Source organism: Phoenix dactylifera, chromosome 5 (genome assembly GCF_051530095.1).
Source record: "Phoenix dactylifera cultivar Ajwa chromosome 5, Ajwa_hap1_PhDact_Kaust_v1.1, whole genome shotgun sequence".
Lineage (NCBI taxonomy): Eukaryota > Viridiplantae > Streptophyta > Magnoliopsida > Arecales > Arecaceae > Phoenix > Phoenix dactylifera.
This window is the reverse complement of record NC_143194.1, coordinates 26,579,109-26,601,492: the sequence shown is the minus strand read 5'-3', so window position 1 is coordinate 26,601,492 and position 22,384 is coordinate 26,579,109. Positions and strand designations below refer to the sequence as shown.

Here is a 22,384-nt window from a genome sequence, read left to right as displayed (position 1 = left end):
AGTTGCAGGGTTAGAAGCACCCATGAGAAATACATGTTGTAAAATTGATTGACTCTTGAATAGAACAATTGAGAAATGTAAGAATTAGAATTGAATATAAGTGCGGTTATAATACTCGTTATTATAGTTTTGGATATAATATGTTAAATAATTAAAGTAGAATACTCGAGAAATATAAGTTGTAAAATTGAATTACTTAGGAGTTGAAGATATAGATGGATTAAAATGATATAATTTTACTTTATTTACACTACGTTACAAGGTTAGATGCACACTTAAGAAATATATATACGTTATAAAATTGATTGACTCTTTAATAGAAACATATTTTGTACAATTAAATTGAAGTAATTTAAGTCATAATACTTATTATTATAGTTTAGTATAATAGCTAAACAATCAGAGTAGAATACTCGAGAATTTTAAGTTATAAAATTGAAAGACTTAGGAGCTGAACAATCGAGAGATTGATGAATTAAATTTACGTAATTTCACTTTATTTACAATATATTACAGGGTTAGAAGCACACTTGAGAAATAGACGTTATAAAAATTTGATTGACTCTTTAATAGAGCAATTGAGAAATGTAAGAATCAGAATAGAACATAAGTTCAGTCATAATACTCATTATTATAGTTCGGTATAATAGGTTAAAAAATCAGAATAGAATATTCAAGAAATATAAGTTATAAAATTGAATGACTCAGGGGTTGAGCAATTGAGAGATAGATGGATTAAAATGATATAATTTTACTTTATTTACAATCTATTACAAGGTTAGAAGCACAACTTAAGGAGTATACGTTATAGAATTGATCGGCCAACTAAGAAATATAAGAATCAGAATTGAAATGAGAAAATAAGTTCAATCATAATACTCATTATTATAGTTCAGTTATAATATGTTAAAGAATCAAAATAGAATATTCGAGAAATATAAGTTATAAAATTGAATGATTCAGGAGTTGAACAATTGAGAGATATATAGATGGATTAAAATAATATAATTTCACTGTATTTACAATACGTTACAAAGTTAGAAGCACATTTAAGAAATATACGTTATAAACTTAAGAAATATACGTTATAAAATTGATTGAGTCTTTAATAGAACAAGTGCAAAATGTAAGAATCAGAATAGAATATATGTTCAGTCATAATACTCATTACCATAGTTTGGTTATAATATGTTAAAGGATCAGAATAGAATACTCGAGATTAAGTTAAAAAATTGAATGACTTAGGAGTTGAACAATTGAGAGATAGATGAATCAAATTGATGTAATTTCACTCTATTTACAATACGTTATAGGGTTAGGAGCACACTTGAGAAATATACGTTAAAAATTGATTAACTCTTTAACAGAATAACTGAGAAATATAAGAATTAAAATGGAATATAAGTTTTAGTATTCATTATTATAGTTCGGTTCCAATATGTTAAAGAATCATAATAGAATTTCCGAGAAATACAAGCGATTGAGATTGAATGATCTAGGAGTCGAATAATGAGAGATAGATGGTATGAAGTTGAATGACCACGAATAGAACAATCAAGAAAGATAAGCAACAAAAACAAAATTAAATTGGAGGCTACTTGAAAAACTCGTTGTAAATGCTTCACGGCCTATAAAGGCGGACGCTTACATCTTTCTTATTTTCAAGGAGCCCCACTCCATACGAAACACAACCATCATCTCCCCATATTCCGTTTCATCCATCATTCCTCGTTAAACTCTCCTCCTACCGTGCAAGCCCAATACCCATGCAGCAGCTTCTACCTGGATTTCATTGCCGGGCGAGCCATTACTTCTTGATTTCCTTCCCTCCGTCTTTGCCTCTTTATATAGGGGGGTTAGTAAGGTATCTTGAAGTTTGAGTCACCCTCGAGAGAGAGAGAGAGAGAGAGATGAGCAAACCAAAGCCATGCATTGCATATGATGTCCTCCATTTTTTCCCGTTTGTCCAATACCATCCGTACCTAAATGGCTTATGTGGAAGCGGTGGCTATGGGATGCGAAGAACCCTTAGGTGCCTCTTTTTTGCTTCAGCATCAGCTCTGGACCTCCCTCAGAATCAACTCATGAGGCAGAGATGGAACCTTGCCACTCCTGTGGCTCCATGTTGGATGTGAGTTGAAGGGTGGCCAACTCGGAGGTCCATGGTGCGCCTTGCTGCATCTCTCTGGCTCCACCATGCATGGATGCCAGATCCTTCATCTTTGGTGGAGGAGATCTCTGATGCCATTGTGAAGAGTTGGCGTTCAAGCACCCATGTAGTCCGTACTACACTGATCTACAGCTTCTTCTCCATTGTGACCATATGCAGCCCTTCCTTGGATGAAGTGGTTCCAAAGTCAAAGTGCCTAACGTGGATGACCTTAACTATATATTCATTAAGCAACAATGCATCTAATTTGAGTAAGCATGTCTCTATCTCTAAGATAGTCTATTATATTTTGATGTATAGACAGAAATCCCAATAAAAATGCAAATTGTATGGTTGAGGATGAGTGATAATGTAAGGAATTAATATCATAGTTCACCTCACCTCCATTTTTTTTCCCAGCCAGATAGTTCACCATAACAACTAGTTGGATACTTGAAGAGGTGATGCCAGACAAAAATTCCGTTGCCCCCACTCCCTCGAACAATGGAAGAATGATGAAATATGTGGAGAACAAGAATAAAAGGTGAGGAGAAGAAAATAAAATGGAACTCCATATTCTCCACAGTGTGTTGGTGCTTATGGAAAGAGAGAAACAAAAGGGTTTTTAAATTTCGAGCTACGTCTCCACGACTTGTGACTCGAAAGGCAATATCTCTTCTCTAAAATTGGACGTCCTTTTACAATTATCTCTTCTCCAAGATTGGACGTCCTTTTACAATGGTGCAGCAAAAGAAACGATCATGAAAATTTGCAATACTGTTACAGGAGTAGCAGAGGGAAGAACGAGACAGACTCGTGCCTTTGGTTGTTTTTTTATAAAGGTTGGGAATTAGGCATACCACCTTTCTAATCCTCACCTAGACCACCACATCATCTCTCAATAACTATATATATGGGTTCACCAACAAAGCAACCCAATAAAATAAAAGGTGGCTGCAGCGGAATAAAGGGTGGCACAACCCTCATTCAATAAAAAAAAAAAAGTGATGCCAAGCGTTAACAAACGGCTATTCGTGTGTCATTGGTTTTAACTTGAAGAAGAAGTGGCATCCAATTGCCAAATAGTTCGAGTCAGATGTATCGTGCACTGCTAGGTGCCCCCATTTTGTGTACATTGACTTCCATCACTTGGTTTTTCTTCAACTTTCATCAAATCAGCTTCACTGCCACTAAATGGACGTAATTAACAAGGCGAAGAGGATGCGGGTAATAGCCAATGCCCGTTAATTATTAGTCAATGGTTCCGGATTCTGTCCTCATGAGTAACTGAAATCATGAAGTTTTGGCTGCAGAAGTAATTTCGTCTCATCTAAAATACATTACAAGATTAGAAATTAGGCAAAAGAAGTTTTAGATACAGAAATATATTTTTTTTTACCTTGTTTCGAGGATAGATATAAGATTATTTTTCTGACTGATTTGTTTTCCTCTACACAAGAAACGGAAGCCTGGGGTCTCGGAGGCCGGAATCACATATATTTTCCTCACCACATAACCAGGTGGAGGGGCGCTCGTCCAAATATGAGTTACATACATGAGAAGAACTAGTTCTGACATACGTTTTGTATATTAAATATTAGTCTGCATGTGTTATCAAAAGATCAAAGATTAGTCTGACTTGCGTTACTGTATATATTAAAAGATTGTTCCGGCAAATGCTGCATAGGCGCTGCAACATTGGACTGTCTTTAAAAGCCAAAGAGATATAGGGTTAATAACTTAATATTTGAATCAACTAGCCCAATTTGCTTTCCTTCCCCTTCCTCATTGCTGATTTGATTTTCATGCCTGCACCATTTTCGTCCATCTTTATGTAAAATACAACCTTTTTTTGGTGCAATGTAAAATATAACCTTCACCGCCCTCATGCCATGAAGTCCAATTAATATCCATTGGCCATCTTCCCTATTCCTGGTGATTTCCTATCTCTTCCTGGAGGACTAGGAAGGTGATGGCTCCACACTTCTATTTTCATCCTGGCAGGAGCTTTGTTGATATATATTTAGATACACATCGGCTATATATTGGATAGATTTTGGGTATTTCTGCAAGATTAAGAAATTCAAATAATACCTCCAGCTCGTCTTTTTTGGTGGAGTTCAAGTTGTTTCTTTTGCACGAAAGGATGATTCACCTTCTTTAGCGACGTCGGTTGTTGGATCGTGTTAGAGCCACTTTAAGATCTGTGCAAGAATATGGAAGAAGAGTTTGGAGTGCTTTTACATGTGTGTGTTGCGCAATCTTATGGTTGACATTGCGAAAGAAGATCAATCATTCTTTTATACAAAAGATACAAGTCGAACCTTTTTGGGTGAGGTCTTGGTAGTTACATTAGCTTTAACAACAAATAGAATATTCTAGCTAAAAGAGTGAGTACTAGATTTCAGTGTAGCACCCTGAAAAGAGAATAAAAAAGATAGGCCATCCTTTCTTTAGTAGAAGATCCATTGTGTGATTCTCTTGATTGCCAACTACATGAAAACTAGGGCTGCAATTAGGTCGGGTTAAAAATTTATTAACCCGATTCATTAAATAGGTCAAAAATTCAGATATAAATACAACATATTTATTAAATAGATCGAGGGATTTTGAGTTGAGAGTTAAAAATTTATCAACTCAGACCTGACTTGCACAACTCATTTACTAAATAGGTCGAGTTCGGTTAAATGAGATAAACATGTTAAATAGATTTTTAATGAGATAAATAGATTTAAACATGTTAAACAAGTTAAGTAGGCTAGATTAAATAAAATAAAAATGGGTTAAGCAAGCTTTAAACGAATTAAATAGATCATAAGCGGGTTTAATGAATCAGGTCATAACTCAATCCAATTGTTAAACAAATCAATATGGGTTAAACGAGTTAATGATTTAACTTGCACCCGATCTGTCAAATAAATGGGACTTGATGATCTATTTATAATCTAAAATTATTTATATCAAACTCAATCCTGCCTAAAGCTGATTGTTTGCGGGTCATTTTGATGGGATATGTCTTAAATTGTTATTCCTCATGACCTTCTACACTTCTGTAGGGATTTTGAGTGCGGACGCCTGTGTTCTTGTGTGTGTGAGAGAGAGAGAGAGAAATCACTCAAAAGGAACACTCAAACTGTCTTGCCCCTTTGGTGTGCTTTATTATTTATAACGTAGCCTGCGCCCGGCAAACTGATGCCGAAATCATTAGAAGGAAAAAAAGAAGAGACGTAGAGTTGTTCTTTGTCATTTCAAATGGCAATAATCAATAATCACAATTCTTTTTTTTTGTTTGTTTTCCTTGAAAAATGGTATGAAGAAAACTTATAGGATCAATAACAACTACATCCTGATAAAGTCTATATTGAACATTGAAGATCCTACATTACTGTATACCAATATATATATATATATATATATATATATATATATATATATATATATATATATATATATATATATATATATATAATCCGAGCCCTTAGATATGATCCGCTATCTCTAAAGTTCTCACACACAAAAAATTATATAATTCAAAAACTCTATTCTATGCATCAAATAATTAAAACAAATGCATACAATATAATGTTATTTAAATTGTTCAATTTTTTCACTATTTGATGTGGAAGCTAGAGATTTCTAAATCATATAATTTTTAATTTGCAAACAATTTAGACATAGTAAATCATATTTGATGACTTGAATCATCAATATGGAATCCCTATCATCTAAATTAGACCTGACTAAATTTGAGTAGAGATCCACGTACTTGAGCGTAGCTAAGTCTAACTCTTTCTCTAATGGACTTGACTAAACTTGAATATATCTCTAATCAAATCTAGTCTTATCTAAATTGAATGATGGGAGTCCTGCATCAATGATAAGACCGGTTGGATATCATCTACCATTTCTAAATTATTTAAACACACAAAAAAATAAAATTTATAGACTTCTAGCCTTTACATCAAATGGCAAAAAAAATTTAACAGTTCAAAATAATACAAAATAATACATATTTTTTTAATACAAAGAACATATCATATGTTTTCTCTCGATCCCTCCTTCTCTTTCGTTTAGCATTGGGTTTTCATTCCTAGATATTTTATGACATATCTAATCTTAGATTTTCTGATCTGCAACTAAAGATGAAAACACATAATTATATAACTATAATCTCATTTCTTCTCCGCAACTCCTTTGAGAAATTGAAGAAAGTGAGCTAAGACTTCTTCCTACCTTTTTTTCAAGAAAAAAAAAGGAACTGTGATTATTGATTACAACCTGCGTGATACCACGATTATGCTTTAACACGATTAATTGTACATAAATTCCATGAGGATTGCACATAACTGGTTTTGTCTTTCTACACAGCCGCCTATATATAAACAGATTTTGTTTCAATTCGCCGCGGAAACGGAAGGTCAATTTTTGGATATGCCTAAAACCACGTTTCTCTCGCCCCAGGTTTATGACCGTTACAGCTGAAGGAGATGAATTGGATGGGTGCAGTCTCTCTTCCAAACAGCAGCTGGCCAACGCTTGCCCAACTCTATCCGAAATCAATACAATTTTGTCGTCTATAAATAAAATCGGTAATCCTTTTTTCTACCCGCTGTAACTCATACGTTACGGTTTTTAAAGCTCGCACGCTATCTGCGTTCGTGAAGAGAACATGCGAAGCCCGTGCTTTTCGCAAGGCGACAACAACAGATTACCTTTAAAAGGCCAATAATCCTGTGCCCATACCAAGAACAAGAGCTGTTCGTACTCAATTGCCCACTCCTCGCTTGCCTCTCCATCTCCTTGCCTCGTTCAATCTTCCATCCTTGCAGCGGTAGGTAGAAGATCGCGAGGAGCTTAATTATCTCTCCTGGACCCAAGCCCTGCTTCCATGAATGGCGAAGCCCATCAGTATAAGCGACCTCTTCAAGAGCGCGACATGGTCCCGCTGGAAGTTCGAGGACTGCTGCGCCAGCTTCACGCGATACCTTGCCATTGAAAACGTTTTACCTTTCCTTCCTCCTCATCCCCCACCACCACTGAAACTCCATATAGCTGCAACCAAAGATCGATCTTCTTCGATATGTTCGAAGTCTGTCCCATACCATCCATACCTAAATAGTTTTGTATCGAGAGTGATGCTTTAAGGCGGGGCTCCTGACTTCTGGACGATGGAGGGCAACTTGGCCTCCTAAATGTTCATGAGTACAACGGCCCCAGGCTCGGCGGTCAACTCTCGCGGGACTTCTTCATAGATCCGGGGGGATGTTTCCTCCATTCGCATCGAAAGAAAGGGTCTCGCGAGACTGCGTCGAGGGACCCCCACCGTCAGCACTCCCTTCAAACGTTCCATGAAGTGAACTAGTGTTGATGCGGCGATGATCTCCCCACCTCATCCCAGTCGTTCTATCATCGCCGCTTGGGCGGTCCATTGGTGCAGCCGTAGGGGTTTCGAGCCTGCAGCTGCCGTCAAATCTCCAAGGGCTCTAGCTGAAGCCTGATGGCAAGAGCTGGATGCAACTGGGGGAGGTTCGGCGGCAGGCTGGGATTCTCAAGGAAGGGCCCATCGATCCTGGTGTTGTTCCATTAGGAAGCCGGAGGATGCAGGCGTGCTCCAAATGGCCGACAGGAGGGATGTCTGGTGGACGAAGAGGTCTTCTGTTCATCTTCATCTTCTCCTGACGCTCCTTCAATGAAGGCCCAGCAGTGTTTGTTTCGCGAATGCATCACTCTTCGATCTCGGTTCCCTGTGGGCAGTGCCTTGGGTTCTATGTCATTGATAGGGTTTTCGGTTGGCAGTGCCTTGGGTTCTCTGTCATTGATAGAATTTGTTGGTTGTAAATAGAGTTTTCACGCCAAAGTTATATATGTCCCATGTAACCTGTTTTAGTTTAATGATATTGTCTTGTTTTTCGCGTGATTTCCCTTAGCCAGATGGGTTTAGTCTTTGTTATTGTTTGCTTATTACCTCGTGATATATATCGTACCATTGATGAGAATTTTTCCCTTCATTATTTTTCAAGTCAAGTTTTGCTAATGGCAACTCCATATATGATGGGGATGGTGATGACCGGTAATCTACTTTATGTAGTCTAATCTCTTTTAATGTGAAGGACATCATCCAGCGAAGATCAAATCTGATTTGGCAGTTCGCCAGCAGAGATTCGAATGGCTGAACATGATAAAAGGATTAAACGTGACAGCAAAAGATGTTTTCAGAGTTCTGACGTAAAAGCACCATCAGAACTTCAAATTCTGAATCTCTGATTGCTAAGCAATAGCTAGGGTATGATCATTGGAACAAGCGCGGGTTCATTTCATACGGTCCATTCAACTCCAGGATCATCCTTCGGCTGCTCCTTTACCTTTCCAACTTTCAGAAATATATTTATTTTATCAGCCACTTCATACAGTTTGTAAATATTAATTGCTATTAAAGGTAATTTTTCCTCATGAAATCTAATCTGCATCCTTCCAATTATTTCTGACCATGATATCTAATTACCAAGCTTTATTAAAGCATGTCACAAAATTTGCAAATTTAAACTTTTTCCCCCTATTTTTAGTGTTGGAGACATAGAAATCCATTATAAGATACTTATATCCTCAAATCCTCTTAAATTTAGTATTCCATTTCATGCCTGAACATTTATGCCTTCTCTGTTTCAAAGTGGCCTTCTTTGCCTGCTTTTCCATATCATCAACTGTTAATTTCAATTTAGCCATTCTAATTATTCTCATCTTCCAATTAAACCAGCACAATGAAGAAATTTCTCGCGGTAAAATTGCTTCTAGTCTTCCATAAGAAACTAAAATTAGTTAATATATTATATAAAACAATCAAGAAAAGTATTGAAGTTTGACGGCTGTGATTAATTCAACGGCTTATTGGCTACGTGTGATGATTAACCGCTGGGACGTCGAGGCGCTGATACCCCTCCGCTTCGCCGGTGAAAGGCTCGAAGCACTCGAAACCACCCACGGAGAACGAAGAGAAGGGCGAGACCTTCAGGCCTCCATTTTATTTCGTTAAGGATTTCGATCGAACGGGCTGAGGTCATGGCGAGGTTCTCGTTGGAAGACGAGGAGGAGGAGATGGGTGACGGGAGGAGGAAGAAGAGGAGCGGAGGAGCGGAGGAGATCGATCGAAGAAGTCCCAAAAAGGGCAAGAAATCAAAGACGAAAGGAAAGAGGGAGATGGGAAATGAGGTAGAAGGGGAGGAGGAGGCGGAGGTGGCGGCCGGGGAGGAGGAAGGAGGAGAAGGGGGAGAGGTGGAAGAAGAGGAGAAGAAGGAGGCGGAGCAAGGAGATGGGGGTATATCTTCTGGGAAGGAGAACGGCGATGGAATTAGCGTTAGGATAGATCCTGATGTTCTTGATTGCTGCATCTGCTATGAGCCCTTGCGCCCGCCTCTATTGCAGGTTAGATTACCCCGATCCCCTTTTCGTAATCCTAAAACAGAAATTGATCAAATCATCAATTCTAAGATAAATTTGATAAATTTGAGACTAAATGATTTCTTTTATTAAGAACGAAATTGGGAAAAAGAGATTTATCGTTTGGAAATCGAGGAGTTTGGGATTTTTGTTCTTATTCGCAGCATTTTAGTGGCTTGTCATCCTCTTTTGGTAAATTGACTACTTTGTGCCCGTCATCATTTGGACCTGTGGGTGGGATCAAAGGGCGGTTGGTTAATGCTTCATCTAAGAGTTAGATTCAGGAGTTCTCAACAATCCTATTGTATGGATCCTTCTATGTTTGAAATATATTTCATTTGTAGTTTCAACTCTGGGTAGATTTTAGGGTTCTAAGTTTTAAAGGGAAGTCGTGTGCTGTGTGCATGTTTCCAGTTAACCTGATCTAATAGTATTTGAAATATTATTATTAGCTTATGAATCCCAGGTCTTTATGGTTATGACAGTGCATTAGTAATGCCTAGGGGCCTCAATGTTGTGAATTAACAATTTTCTTTAACATTCCATTAATTATACTTGTCAGTCTTCATCATGAACTGTAGCCATTTATGGGACGATTGCATGTACTGAGTAGAAATATCTTAGCAACAAACGATTGTGGACAAGTAGATAAAAGTAAACTTATGTTTTAGGTCAGATTAGGATGATTTGAGAATCTAGGACTGGTTGTATTTCAGGAGGAGTCCTTAATTAGCTGGAAAAAGTTGAGAGCACGTGTCGAATGATTATTTGGTTTTGGTTTTGGAATAGAAGGAAAAAGATGGATAAAACTTGTGACTAGAACCTAAAGTCATTATAAAATTCATTGAAGCAAATAATTATGGGAATGGTGAATTGAGTGTGCAAAATGTGGATTGTCATGGAACTAAGAGTTGGTGCGTTGTAAAAGGTAGGCCCAGAAAATGTTTATGGCAATTAACTCAGGAAAATTTATGCTTGCAATAAAAAAATGGTGGAGGGTATAAATCATGAAGGGCATTTTATGGTCAAATCTAATTGAAGATGGTTTCAACATCTAAGGATGTTGGGACACCAGAGGCTCAAGGATGTTGTTGAGTCCATAGGTCTATTGCATGTACAAGATGACAGATTAAAAGATTGGCTTTCAATGGTCATTTCTACTGTTTAATGTTGAATAAGATAAATTTTTTGGTGATTTTTGAGGAAGTTGAACCAAAATAAGGTTGGCTCTGGACTGCCTTGGTATAAAAAGGAGAGCTACAATAGAGCCTCATCTATCACCCAAGACTGAGGAGCTATTATCGGTATATCACTCACACACCCTCCTTCAGGTAATTCTCAAATTCAGGGTCAAGCTTGTATGAGAATTTCTAGACTATTATCTTCACAGCTTGCATCAAATGGGACTTCAGAGATCAGCCATGGATTACATACTTGGAAATTTATTTTGCATAGCTGTTCTTTTAGTCATTGAATCATCTTCTTTTTCCATATCTTATACATTGTGCGATTACATAATTAATAGTTTTAATGGGAAAGATATAATGATTTGATCTAGTGTATGATTTATATGTGCTCACCCTCCTAGCTTCTAGTTTTTATGTGTTTTTATATCAACATTGGAGGTTGTGTATTATCAATTTATATGGCCCACCTTGAATTTTGGCATCTTACCTCTACCAGCTTATGTTTTGTTCCACTAGATGCAGAGTTAAAAATTGTCAAAAAAAAAATGATTTTTAGACAAATCAAAATTGTAGATCATGAGTAATAGGATGATTTCTTAATCTAGACTGACTATAGTATAATTTTGATAGATAGAATTATGGCTGGAATACCTATTAATACAGTTATTAGTGGAATTGTTGAACATGCTCTTTTTTGGATTTCTAAAAGTATTTTTCTCTCTATCCATGCACTCAATGGAAAAAGCACTTGGTAATCTGAAAGGTGCTTAATGCATCACAAGTTTTGAGCATATGTAGTGATGATGACATGCTGCACTACTAAAATGACCAAAAATACTCTTCTTCATGTTTAATGTCATTTTGTCATTTCACTACGAATAGTTCAGACCTGTATTATAACACAGTCTGTTTACATATCAAGTCATATGAGATACTTTTGTTCTTTTTTAGAGAGTGGAAAACTTATTTCTTTAATTGTTGGATATTCAATAGAAAAGGGATGTTTGTGTGATGGTGAAGGAGTCTATAAGGAATTCTGAGAGGTGGTTCTGACTTCCAAGGATCTCAAACATGCGGATGGGTATGGAATCGGCATAGTTTGTCACAAATAACTGAAGATAACCTATGTTATATGGACTTATATTTGCATGTCGGATCCAAGTGTATGTCTAAGCATCAGAACCTTTTAATATCTAAGAATTTCTTCTTATGGAGGCATGTCCAAGTGTCCTACCAATATGTGTTTAAGTATCAAGTGCAGGTACTCTAGGCTAAATTGTGGGGTCTGGGAAACGTAAAAGATAATAACAATGTGGTGACTCACAGAGAAGAGTAAGACTCACCAAACCAACAAGATTGGTACCAGAAGAAGGTTTGGTGAACTGACTCTGAATGATCAAGAATGACAAATGAAGAAATGCAGATCAAAGTGGAATCATGAACATTTGTGTGATTGATGATATTCACCAGTTTTGTCTTGTTAGGCCTATAGGCCTATATATGGTTAGACAGCCTAGAGGCCCTCAAATCGAAACTTAAATATTTTTGGGATTGACTGGTTAAGGAAGCACAGATTGGCTTTTGTTCACAAATTAACAGATTTTATCATATTTCTTAGGGATGATGTCGGTAATTCTCTATGGGGTGTCAGTTACTATCATGGTTGGCACTGACCATGGGGAGTTACTATTGGTAATGATGGGACTCTTTATTAAAACTCGAATCCAAAACCCCCACCCCTCTTCTCTCTTTGATATCCACTTCTTGACTGATTTTCTTTTAATCATACAAGTATTTATTCTGTGTCTATTTATCACAATAAAGTCAACCGTTCTTAACGGCAATTGTACTTCGGACATTGGGTTTAGACCAAGAAGTTATGCCTCTCCTCTGCTCAAAGGAGGTCATGTGTTCAAATCCTACTGAGATGATCATGGATTTGAAGATTGTGGACCATGAAGAAACTTGAATTGGCTGAAAGACCACGGAATGTAAAGCCTAGTGCTTAGGGTAGACCAGGGGCTTTCTGTAAGACTTGTTTTGTCTGGAAACCTACACCCTTGCGCCCTGCCCCCCACCCGAAAAAAAACAAACACACACACACATTGCACAACCAAGAAGGATTGCTGAACCCAAAAAAGAAAGAAGCATTTCAAAATTATCGCTCCTTTCAACAATCACTCCTTATCTTGTTTACCGTGTCTCTCCCATCAAGCAAGCCACTCGACCACTGTGGTGGCTTCTCCTTCAGCGAAAGATACCTGTGTCTGACTCCAGTATTTATTTATGATATAATTCTCATTTATGATTTCTTCTGGACATGTGTTGGATGTCCCAACTGATGTTTTTAGTCTTCAGTGTTCAAATGGGCATGTTGCATGCTGTTCTTGCTGGTCCAAGCTTGATCATAAATGCTACCTCTGCTCCTGTGAAATCAGCTTCAGCCGCAATCTAGCACTCGAGAAAATCATTGAGTCTATCAAAATTTCTTGCCGTCATGCCAAATATGGCTGCAGGAGAACTATCAACTACACTCAGAGAGATCATCATGAAGAAACATGTATTTATGCACCATGCTACTGTCCTGTTTCTGATTGCACATTCAGTGGGTCCACAGTAATGCTATCAGCGCATTTTAGTAGCAAACATAGCAAATCTTCTAAGAGATTCTGCTATGGTCAGCCCTTTAAAGTTAACTTGAAGCCAACGGAGCCATTTTTTGTTCTCCAGGGCGACGATGGTCATCTCTTCCTCCTCCTTAACAATAGGGATGTGGCCATGGGTTATGCCCTTTCAATTGCCTGCATCCGACCAGACACCCCAGAGGGCAATTTCTCTTATGAACTTACAGCAACTGGTGAGGAAAGTTCTGTCCTGTTAAAGGCTTGCACAACAAATATTAAAGAATGGAAGGGGGTTCATCCTACCAAGGCTTTTCTTTTGGTTCCCCATGACTTTTTTTATTCCTCTGGAATAATGCTACTGGATGTTTGTATTCAGAAATCAAATCTTGTGCTCTAAATTAACCATGCCCTCTTATGTTTAATTTCAGATCATCTCTAGGTACTGTAAATAGCTTGGACCAACTCTTCAATCTCTGTAACTAGTGTTGTATTATGTCTTCAAGAGTGAAACTTGAACTATGCATCATTATCTGAAAGTGTTGTAAATAGTTTAGACAAACTCTTGAATTTCTGTAACTGGTGCTGTATTATATCTTCACGAGTGAAACTCAGAAGGATGTATCATTTGTATATGAAAAGCTTCAGGAATCTTTGTATAAATTCTGTGCCTGTGGTCTACCAGCAATCAAATCTTGTGCTCCAAATTAAGCATGTCCTCTTATGTTTTATTTCAGATCATCTCTTGGTACTTTAAATAGCTTGGACCAACTCTTCAATCTCTGTAACTAGTGTTGTATTATGTCTTCAAGAGTGAAACTTGAACTATGCATCATTATCTGAAAGCGTTGTAAATAGTTTAGACAAACTCTTGAATTTCTGTAACTGGTGCTGTATTATATCTTCATGAGTGAAACTCGGAAGGATGTATCATTTGTATATGAAAAGCTTCAGGAATCTTTGTATAAATTCTGTGCCTGTGGCCTACCAGAAATCAAATCTTGTGATCCAAATTAACCATGTCCTCTTATGTTTAATTTCAGATCATCTCTTGGTACTTTAAATAGCTTGGACCAACTCTTCAATCTCTGTAACTAGTGTTGTATTATGTCTTCAAGAGTGAAACTCGAACTGTGCATCATTTGTTCAGATTATCTGTAAACGTTGTAAATAGCTTAGACAAACTATTGAATTTCTGTAACTGGTGCTGTATTATATTGGTCATGACTGAAACTCGAAGGATGCGTCATTTGTATATGAAAAGCTTCGGGATGTATCATTTGTATATGAAAAGCTTTGGGAATCACTGTATAAATTCTTTGCATGTGGCCTACCATGTTTTTGCTGGTTCAGCATGCAGGTGTATAATAAATCAACACTGATTCATGGGGACTCTGGTCATTTACTGTTTAATTCTGTTTGATGGTGTCACCATTCTTCAAGGGTTTTTTTTTTTTAACTAACATTTCATTAATTGTTGGGATCACGGCTGTCATCTTCAAATCTGCAGACATGCTTAAATCTTTTGTTGTCAAGAATGCAGTGATTGCAATCTAATGAATTTTTTGCATCTGTAGTAGTGATTTTTATTCTTTTGCGTACCAGAATCAAATGATTGATGGCCTCTGCCTACGAGGGGTGAGGCATTGCCATATCCAAGCTTTGCATATGCTATTTTGTACCGGTGGGTTGGGCTGGATTCTTGTTAAATGAGTACTGCAACCCAATGTCCACTGTTGTATTTGAAATGCAAGAGCTGGTAGTAATGAGGTTTGCCAGTAGCTGATCACAAATAAGATGACCAGAGTTTCAGATATTCATGTATATCTTGGTTTACTCTAGAAAGGAATAAATGTGGAATGGATTTCTTTTTTATTTGTGAAGATGAGTATACATCAACTAAACATAATAATACAGTAATGTTATTTATTCTTTATTGTGTAGGAAGTAATCATGGGTCAGACATGAATATCAAAATATTTGTGTTTCTATTTGTCTATTTAATGAGTCTAGCACTCATCTTGTACAGAGAGTGCATGAATTACATCTATGAGGCAGAGTTCAATTCATGACAAACTTTGAGACCCCCGGTAGTGTTTTGGGATTTATAAAATTATCATCATGTATGTCTTTGTGAATTCCAAATTTAACCATAAAAGTTTAGCTAGACTGAAGCTTAAGTAAAATTTTCTATTGCTCTATGTACCTAAAGCCTGCCACAAGAGAGGTTAAACTCTTATGTATTATTTTTATAAGGTTGTAAAATTTTTGCATGTATATCCTTCTAAATATATGAAATTGCATGAATGCCTTCATAAAATTTTTATTTGCATATATATCTTTCTTTTTTTTTGCATATGTACTCATGCTATCTAATACCATTAAAAAATAAACGGCTTAAAACTAAAATGATTGAAATATCCTCGTGGGTAAATATGCAAAAAAAAGTTATCAGAATATACACTCAAAATAGCAACTTTTTGAGAATAGTCGTGCAATTTTTCATATTTAGAAGGGAATGCATTCAAAAAATTTATTAAAAAAAAAAGATCATAACTCAGCTGAAACTTGCTAACTTGAAAAAGATTGGGCCGCATTGTCAATTTTCTTTTTTAAAAATATGACTCGATCAAGTTAGAATATTAGGTGATCATTTTGGTAATTTTATTCTTCATTTGATATTGATATAATTATCATTATTGAATCTATGACATCTATATATTCTTTATTATTTTTAAAAGATTAAAGCATATCAATTTTTAAATTAATTATAGATATTTAAATGAGTAAAATATTTTTTTAGTGATTTGTAAATATTGAGTTATTTGTTTTTGAAGCGAAAATTTTATAAAAGTAATATGATTTATTCTATAAGAGTTGATATTAACATAAAATCATGTAACATAATAATGTTAAATTTTTTTGTCACCTTTTTTTATTAAGAATAATTGAACTATTTTTACTTAATTTTATTTTTTTAAGCGTATGCCCTTCTAAATATGCATAATTGCGCGAATACTCTTGCAAAGTTGCTATCTGCATGTGTATCTTTTTATAAAGTTTTCTTTTTGTACATCTAACTGTAAGAATATTTCAGTCATTTTAAATTTAAATTGTTTATTTTTTAACATCATCAGATAGTATGGGTGCATATATAAAAAAAGAAAGAAAAAAAATATTATACATGCAAAATAAGTAGTATATGAGGATATTTATACAGTTTTGTATATTTTGAAGAGTATACATACAATAAACCCTAAAGTTTTTAAAAAAGTTTTCCGTGCATCGCATGTATCTAGTTATATCGTATATTAATACTTACATATAACTACAAGGAACCGAATCTAGCCACAAGTGATATCAAGGATATCACTTTTTTTTTCCTTATAAGAAATTTCTCCCATGCATGCATTGCATTTTGTTTTTTTTTAAATTTTCATAGAAGAGAGCATGCATCACAATTACCATAAGTATCTCTTCCCGATTTACTCCATCTCAAACTCTTTTATTACAATAAATTGTAGAATCTCTGCATTCTTTCACATGTATTGCACATACTAAATAGTAATATATCGTGCATTATGACATAAATATTTTATTTTTTAAAAAAAAAGTTAGAAAAAGCATCCAATTATTAAACAAAGAGAGGAAAAATAACAAAATAGTCATATAAAATAAAAGAAAAATAGAAGGATGACGTTGGCTTTTCCCTCCCATGAACTGGCTAGCCCTACCTTCTTTCTTTAGTTTTACCGTACTTCGTCCCCCCCCTGCGAGCCGGCGGCAGCCAACGAGATCCGAATCCCAGCATGATGAAGGCTGCGGGGCGCGGGAATCGAGTGCTTCGTGCAACACGTGGCAGAGAACCATTTGATTTTAGTGCGGGCGCAGCTCTACCGAGTCGTCAAACCGAAGTCGAAGCGCTTTCACCGGAGAAGAATAAAGAAAGTCGAACGATTGAAGTCTCCAAAACCAAAAAAAAGGGAAAATAGAGGTGCAGGACCAGCCAAAGATGGAAGCAAAGGAAGCGAAAGTAGGAAAAATGGACGCTATAGAACCACAAGTGAGGCAAGAATTGCATGAAGGAGGGAACAACAACAACAGCATTAGCGTCAGCATAGACCCGGCCGTCCTCGATTGCTCCATCTGCTTCACACCCTTGCTTCCCCCTGTCTTCCAGGTATTATTTTTACTTTTTTCTTTTTTTTGAAAAAAAAAACCCTAATCTACTTCTCATTCGCACAGCATATATTTGTACAATCTTAAGTTGTACAATCGTCCTAGGTGTCCAAAACATACCTCGACAAGCTCATACAGAGTTTTAAAGTCCAGTTTACTAAATTTGACTTTGCAAAATTTGTTACGTCAAGCATTATGCAGAGTTCGATTTCGAAGAGCAAATTCTGCATGAAAACTAAAGTTTGTTTGCAAATTTGAACTTTGCTAAATTCCGTTACAATGTATGATTTGCATCAGCAACACAGTACACGGTTTGATGAGATCTGCATCAGAAACTGGACTTTTTGTTAAAGCTTAACTCCTATTTGTGAAATCTAACTTTGAGACATTTTTATAAACCTACTTCCTGCCAGGCTAAGTAACACAAGTTGCCTTTTTTGCTTTTTATGCCTACATAGCGCTGTTTCAGGAAACTAGTCCGTTGTGCTGAAGAAAATTTTATGATGCTACTTGGCTAAATAAAATTTTGGAAGCTACTAGCTTTTTCTTTTTTAAGCCTTAAGAGACTTTTGAGTCGTGATATCCTATTACATTGAATAATGTAATAGAACCGTATCAGTTCATCTACACCCAAGGTTTGGTTTGCGATACCGATCCGTTCCCATACGTATCGACTGTGCTATATTGGTATGCAACACGGAAGAGTGAGTATGGAAGATGTATTAACACTCGGGTGTGCCGTACTAACCCATATGAGGCATACTGATATTGTAATAGAATGGTATATGTATGGGTATCGAGATGGAGAACCCCGCCTACACCCATATCATGCTGTTTCAACCAATAGAAATAGACAGCGGATGGCAGGTGATTGCACTGGATATTTTTATTGGTTCTGAACTCTCTAAGCATAGAGGATGCCTGCTAAATCTTCGATAGCAACAATTGGAGCAACGGTGGGTCTTAAAAAGATTAATAGGGTTTGCTTCTATTCTGTTTCACACTTTATTGGGGAGTGGAGTCATTCTCTCTCATGTATGAAAGGTGTGCATTTAAGATGTTGTCCTCCAAGCCAGAAATTCTTGCTGAGATTGTGCACATACCTTCTTGTAAAGTGTTTCGACTCATTGGCGAACATTTTACCAGTCTAATGACTCTGCAGCTACTTATTCTTAACCAGGCAGGCTACTCAAGATTTCTTTCAGATAATTACTGAGTTTGTTATTGAGGTAATGTTTTAAGGGTCGACGATGTTGTCTGATGCTGTAGACGACTGTTTTATTGCAATAATTGTTGTTTATCTCGATGCTTGTATGCGCATGAATCGCTATATGAATAACCAGTAACTCAAATATATATTTGCCTCATTTTTTTTAATTAATCATTCGACTTCCTTTTGAGCTTCTTGGCAAATAATCCATTTTTTTTAGTCTTCGTCCAGCCTGATTGAATAATTTTAGGGCCTGTGTGTTTTGCTACAGTAAGAGACTACTTACAATAATTTGGTTTTTTTGTCTATTTTTTTCACTGGCTGTTTTTTTTTTTTGGTCTACTTTTTCTCCTGCCTTCGCATTATACAAAAACAACTTAATTGGTTTTCTTATGCGATAGTGCCATAATGGACACGTGGCATGCTACTTATGCTGTGCGAAGCTGCAGAAGTGCCATGTCTGCTCCTTACCCACCGGCCAGAGCCGATGCCGGGCTCTAGAGGCCGTCATTGAAGCCATGAAGATCCCCTGCCCCCATTCGACATTTGGCTGCCGAGCGACCATCCCCTACACCCAGAAAGACACCCACGACCACGAGTCGTCCTGCCTATTTGCCCCCTGCTCCTGCCCCATCTCCAGCTGCACCTTTCGAGGCCCCGCTGCACTCCTCTCGGACCACATCTTTGATAAACATCCCGTCACCCGTCGGATATTTTTCTGTTATGATACCACCTTCAGTGTCTTTCTCCAGCAAGAAGAGCCATTTCATGTTCTCCGTGGGATGGATGGCCGCATCTTTCTCCTACTCAATGCAGCCAATGTGCCTCATGGGAGTTCTCTCTCAATCGCTTGTATAAGACCAGGGTCCAGAGAGTTGAACTTGGGGTATGACATCACGGTGAAGGGAGAGAGAAGCGAGCTCCGTCTCAGAGCTTCGCCCAGGAACATTAGGGACTTGAAGGTGGCTTCTCCTGCAGAAAGTTTCCTCTTTGTTCCCCATGCAATTAGTGACTCGGCTGGGAAGATCTCTATTGATGTTTGCATTCGGAAGGTGTAGATTAATGATGCTGATCTCACCTTGTCTTTTTGTCATAATGCTAGTAAGACAAATCGGCACTTTATATATGTGGATGTTGGTAATTATGCTGCAGGATTGCCTAATAGAAATTTCAGGCTTAATTATCTGGATCATTACTTTAGTCCTTCCTGGGTTGAGTGGTTCACGCTGTGTACGTTTTTTTGTGCAGCGTGGCACCTTTGGCGGCCTGTCTTATGCTCCCATTTATCCGGCACCACTTGCTGTGGTTCTGCTTTGAGGTTCTTTGTTGTCTTTCTGTGCATTGCTGGTGTTGCTGATGTTATCACAGTTTGCTGTTTCGGTTCTCGACTCTGCCCGTTTCATTGACTCTTTGAAATAAACATGGTTTCGTTTCCTAGCCTAAAACATAGGTCACCATCCTATTTCCGATTATTTTAATATAATGATGGAAGATTTTTTTGTTAAATTAAGAAACAAAATGACAGAGGATATATGGAAATTTTATCCATGCAATAACACATGCATAGAACCTATTCTATCTGGACCGATACAGCCACTAGGTTAGGCATGAACTTGCAAGAAAGGTCCCTGCACGTACTCAACTAGACATGGACGAATATAAGGCCAAAGTTCAAAAAAGAAAAGAAGCATTTCAAAATTATCGCTCCTTTCAACGATCGCTCCTTATCTTAGTTTACCGTGTCTCTCCCATCAAGCAAGCCACTCGACCACTGTGGTGGCTTCTCCTTCAGCGAAAGATACCTGTGTCTGACTCCAGTATTTATTTATGATATAATTCTCATTTATGATTTCTTCTGGACATGTGTTGGATGTCCCAACTGATGTTTTTAGGCCCAGTTTGGGGAAGCTGTTGGAAGTAGAGCTGTTCGAAGTAGAGCTGTTGGAAGTAGAGCTTTTATAAAAAGCTGTTTGCTGTTTGGTTACTACATTTCTAAAGTGCTGTGGCGCTTTAACATTTGTTTTGTAAACAAACTGAGAAAGTACTTTTGTATGACAAAATGACCATAAAGAACATTACTAGTATTATACAATAGTGCATAATAAAATATAATATATATTAATACATAAATATATGATATAGTATAATATTAATGTAATATAATATTATATTTTTATAATATAGTATGTATACTATAGGATAATAATTTAATATAATATTAAATTATTTAACATAAAATAATATTATATTATATTATATTCATAGTATAATACAATAATAAATGTATAAAATATTATAATTATTAGTATAAATTAATTTTTCACTCTTTTGATGACTATTTATTTCTCTAACAAATTTTCTAGCAAGATGAAAAAAATTAGTTAAATAATTACTAATATTTTTATTTATTTATTTATTTATTTTTTTGTTCATTTATATACATATTTATTTATTTTCTTTATTTTCTTTTTCTTTATTTTCTTTTTCTTTTTTTTTTCTTCCTTTTTTTTCTTTCCTTTTTCTTCTTTTTCTTTCCCTTTCTTTTTTCTTCTCTTCTTCTCCCTCCTTCCTCTTTTTCCTCCTCCTTTCTTCTCCCGCGAGGCCGGTGGCGCCGGAAGAGGGCCGGGCCGCGGCGGCCGCGGGAGGAGGCCCGGGAGGGGAGTGGGACGGCGGGCCCCGGCGACCGTGGGGGGAGGGGGGCTCGGGAGGAGGCCGGGACGGGGGGCCGCGGCGACCGCGGGGGGAGGGGGGCTCGGGAGGGGGCCGGGACGGTGGGCCGCGGGGGGAGGGGGGCTCGGGAGGAGGCCGGGACGGCGGGCCGCGGCGGCGGCCATGGCCGCTCCTTCCTCTTTTTTTTTGTTCTGGTGGGTCGTAGCGGTGGCTGGGGAGCACGGCCACGGGTGGCTGCGCAGCCACGGGCTGCCTCCCAAAAAAAAAAAAAGGAGGAGGGCCAGCAGCATTGAGGAGAAGTAGGAGATAGAGAGGGAGAGAGAGAGAGGGGGGATGGTGAGAGAGGAAGAGGCGGTGGGATGGAGATTTTTGGGAGGAAAAATAAACTTTTAAATGGGGATATTTTGGTTAAAAATACAGCTTCTTGACAAAGCTGAAAACAACGTTTTCGGAAAGCTCCAAAATAGAGCTTCTGCCAAAAAGCTGTTTTCAGCTTCCCGCAAAATCTGAAATAGCTTTTCCAAAATTTTACCAAATACTCTTTTTTACCTAAAAGTACTTTTGGAGGACCAGAAAGTACTTTTTGGCCCTCCAAAAGCTCTCCCAAACAGGGCCTTAGTCTTCGGTGTTCAAATGGGCATGTTGCATGCTGTTCTTGCTGGTCCAAGCTTGATCATAAATGCTACCTCAGCTCCCGTGAAATCAGCTTCAGCCGCAATCTAGCACTCGAGAAAATCATTGAGTCTATCAAAATTTCTTGCCGTCATGCCAAATATGGCTGCAGGAGAACTATCAACTACACTTTGAGAGATCATCATGAAGAAACATGTATTTATGCACCATGCTACTGTCCTGTTTCTGATTGCACGTTCAGTGGGTCCACAGTAATGCTATCAGCGCATTTTAGTAGCAAACATAGCAAGTCTTCTAAGAG

At 37.4% G+C, this 22,384-nt stretch overlaps 2 protein-coding genes across 5 annotated transcripts; both read left to right on the top strand.

Moving 5' to 3' along the window:
* The first annotated feature begins 9,014 nt into the window (after positions 1 to 9,014).
* LOC103722981 (putative E3 ubiquitin-protein ligase SINA-like 9) lies at positions 9,015 to 14,390 on the top strand. Of its 4 annotated transcripts, none has more exons than XM_088722040.2 (2): positions 9,015 to 9,568; positions 14,129 to 14,390. In XM_088722040.2, exons 1-2 carry the CDS (start codon positions 9,206 to 9,208, stop codon positions 14,150 to 14,152), a joined length of 387 nt encoding a protein of 128 aa, XP_088578166.1. In that variant the 5' UTR covers positions 9,015 to 9,205; the 3' UTR covers positions 14,153 to 14,390. The 4 variants fall into 4 exon arrangements, with proteins under 4 accessions (XP_088578166.1, XP_088578167.1, XP_008811971.2 ...); XM_088722041.2 differs by lacking the exon at positions 14,129 to 14,390 and adding an exon at positions 13,823 to 14,054; XM_008813749.5 differs by lacking the exon at positions 14,129 to 14,390 and adding an exon at positions 13,501 to 14,054 and having other exon boundaries at positions 9,019 to 9,568.
* Positions 14,391 to 16,314: 1,924 nt separating this feature from the next.
* Positions 16,315 to 19,998, top strand: LOC103722993 (putative E3 ubiquitin-protein ligase SINA-like 6). The gene is made up of 2 exons (XM_008813763.6): positions 16,315 to 17,571; positions 19,182 to 19,998. Exons 1-2 carry the CDS (start codon positions 17,404 to 17,406, stop codon positions 19,836 to 19,838), a joined length of 825 nt encoding a protein of 274 aa, XP_008811985.3. The 5' UTR covers positions 16,315 to 17,403; the 3' UTR covers positions 19,839 to 19,998.
* Positions 19,999 to 22,384: the final 2,386 nt, after the last annotated feature.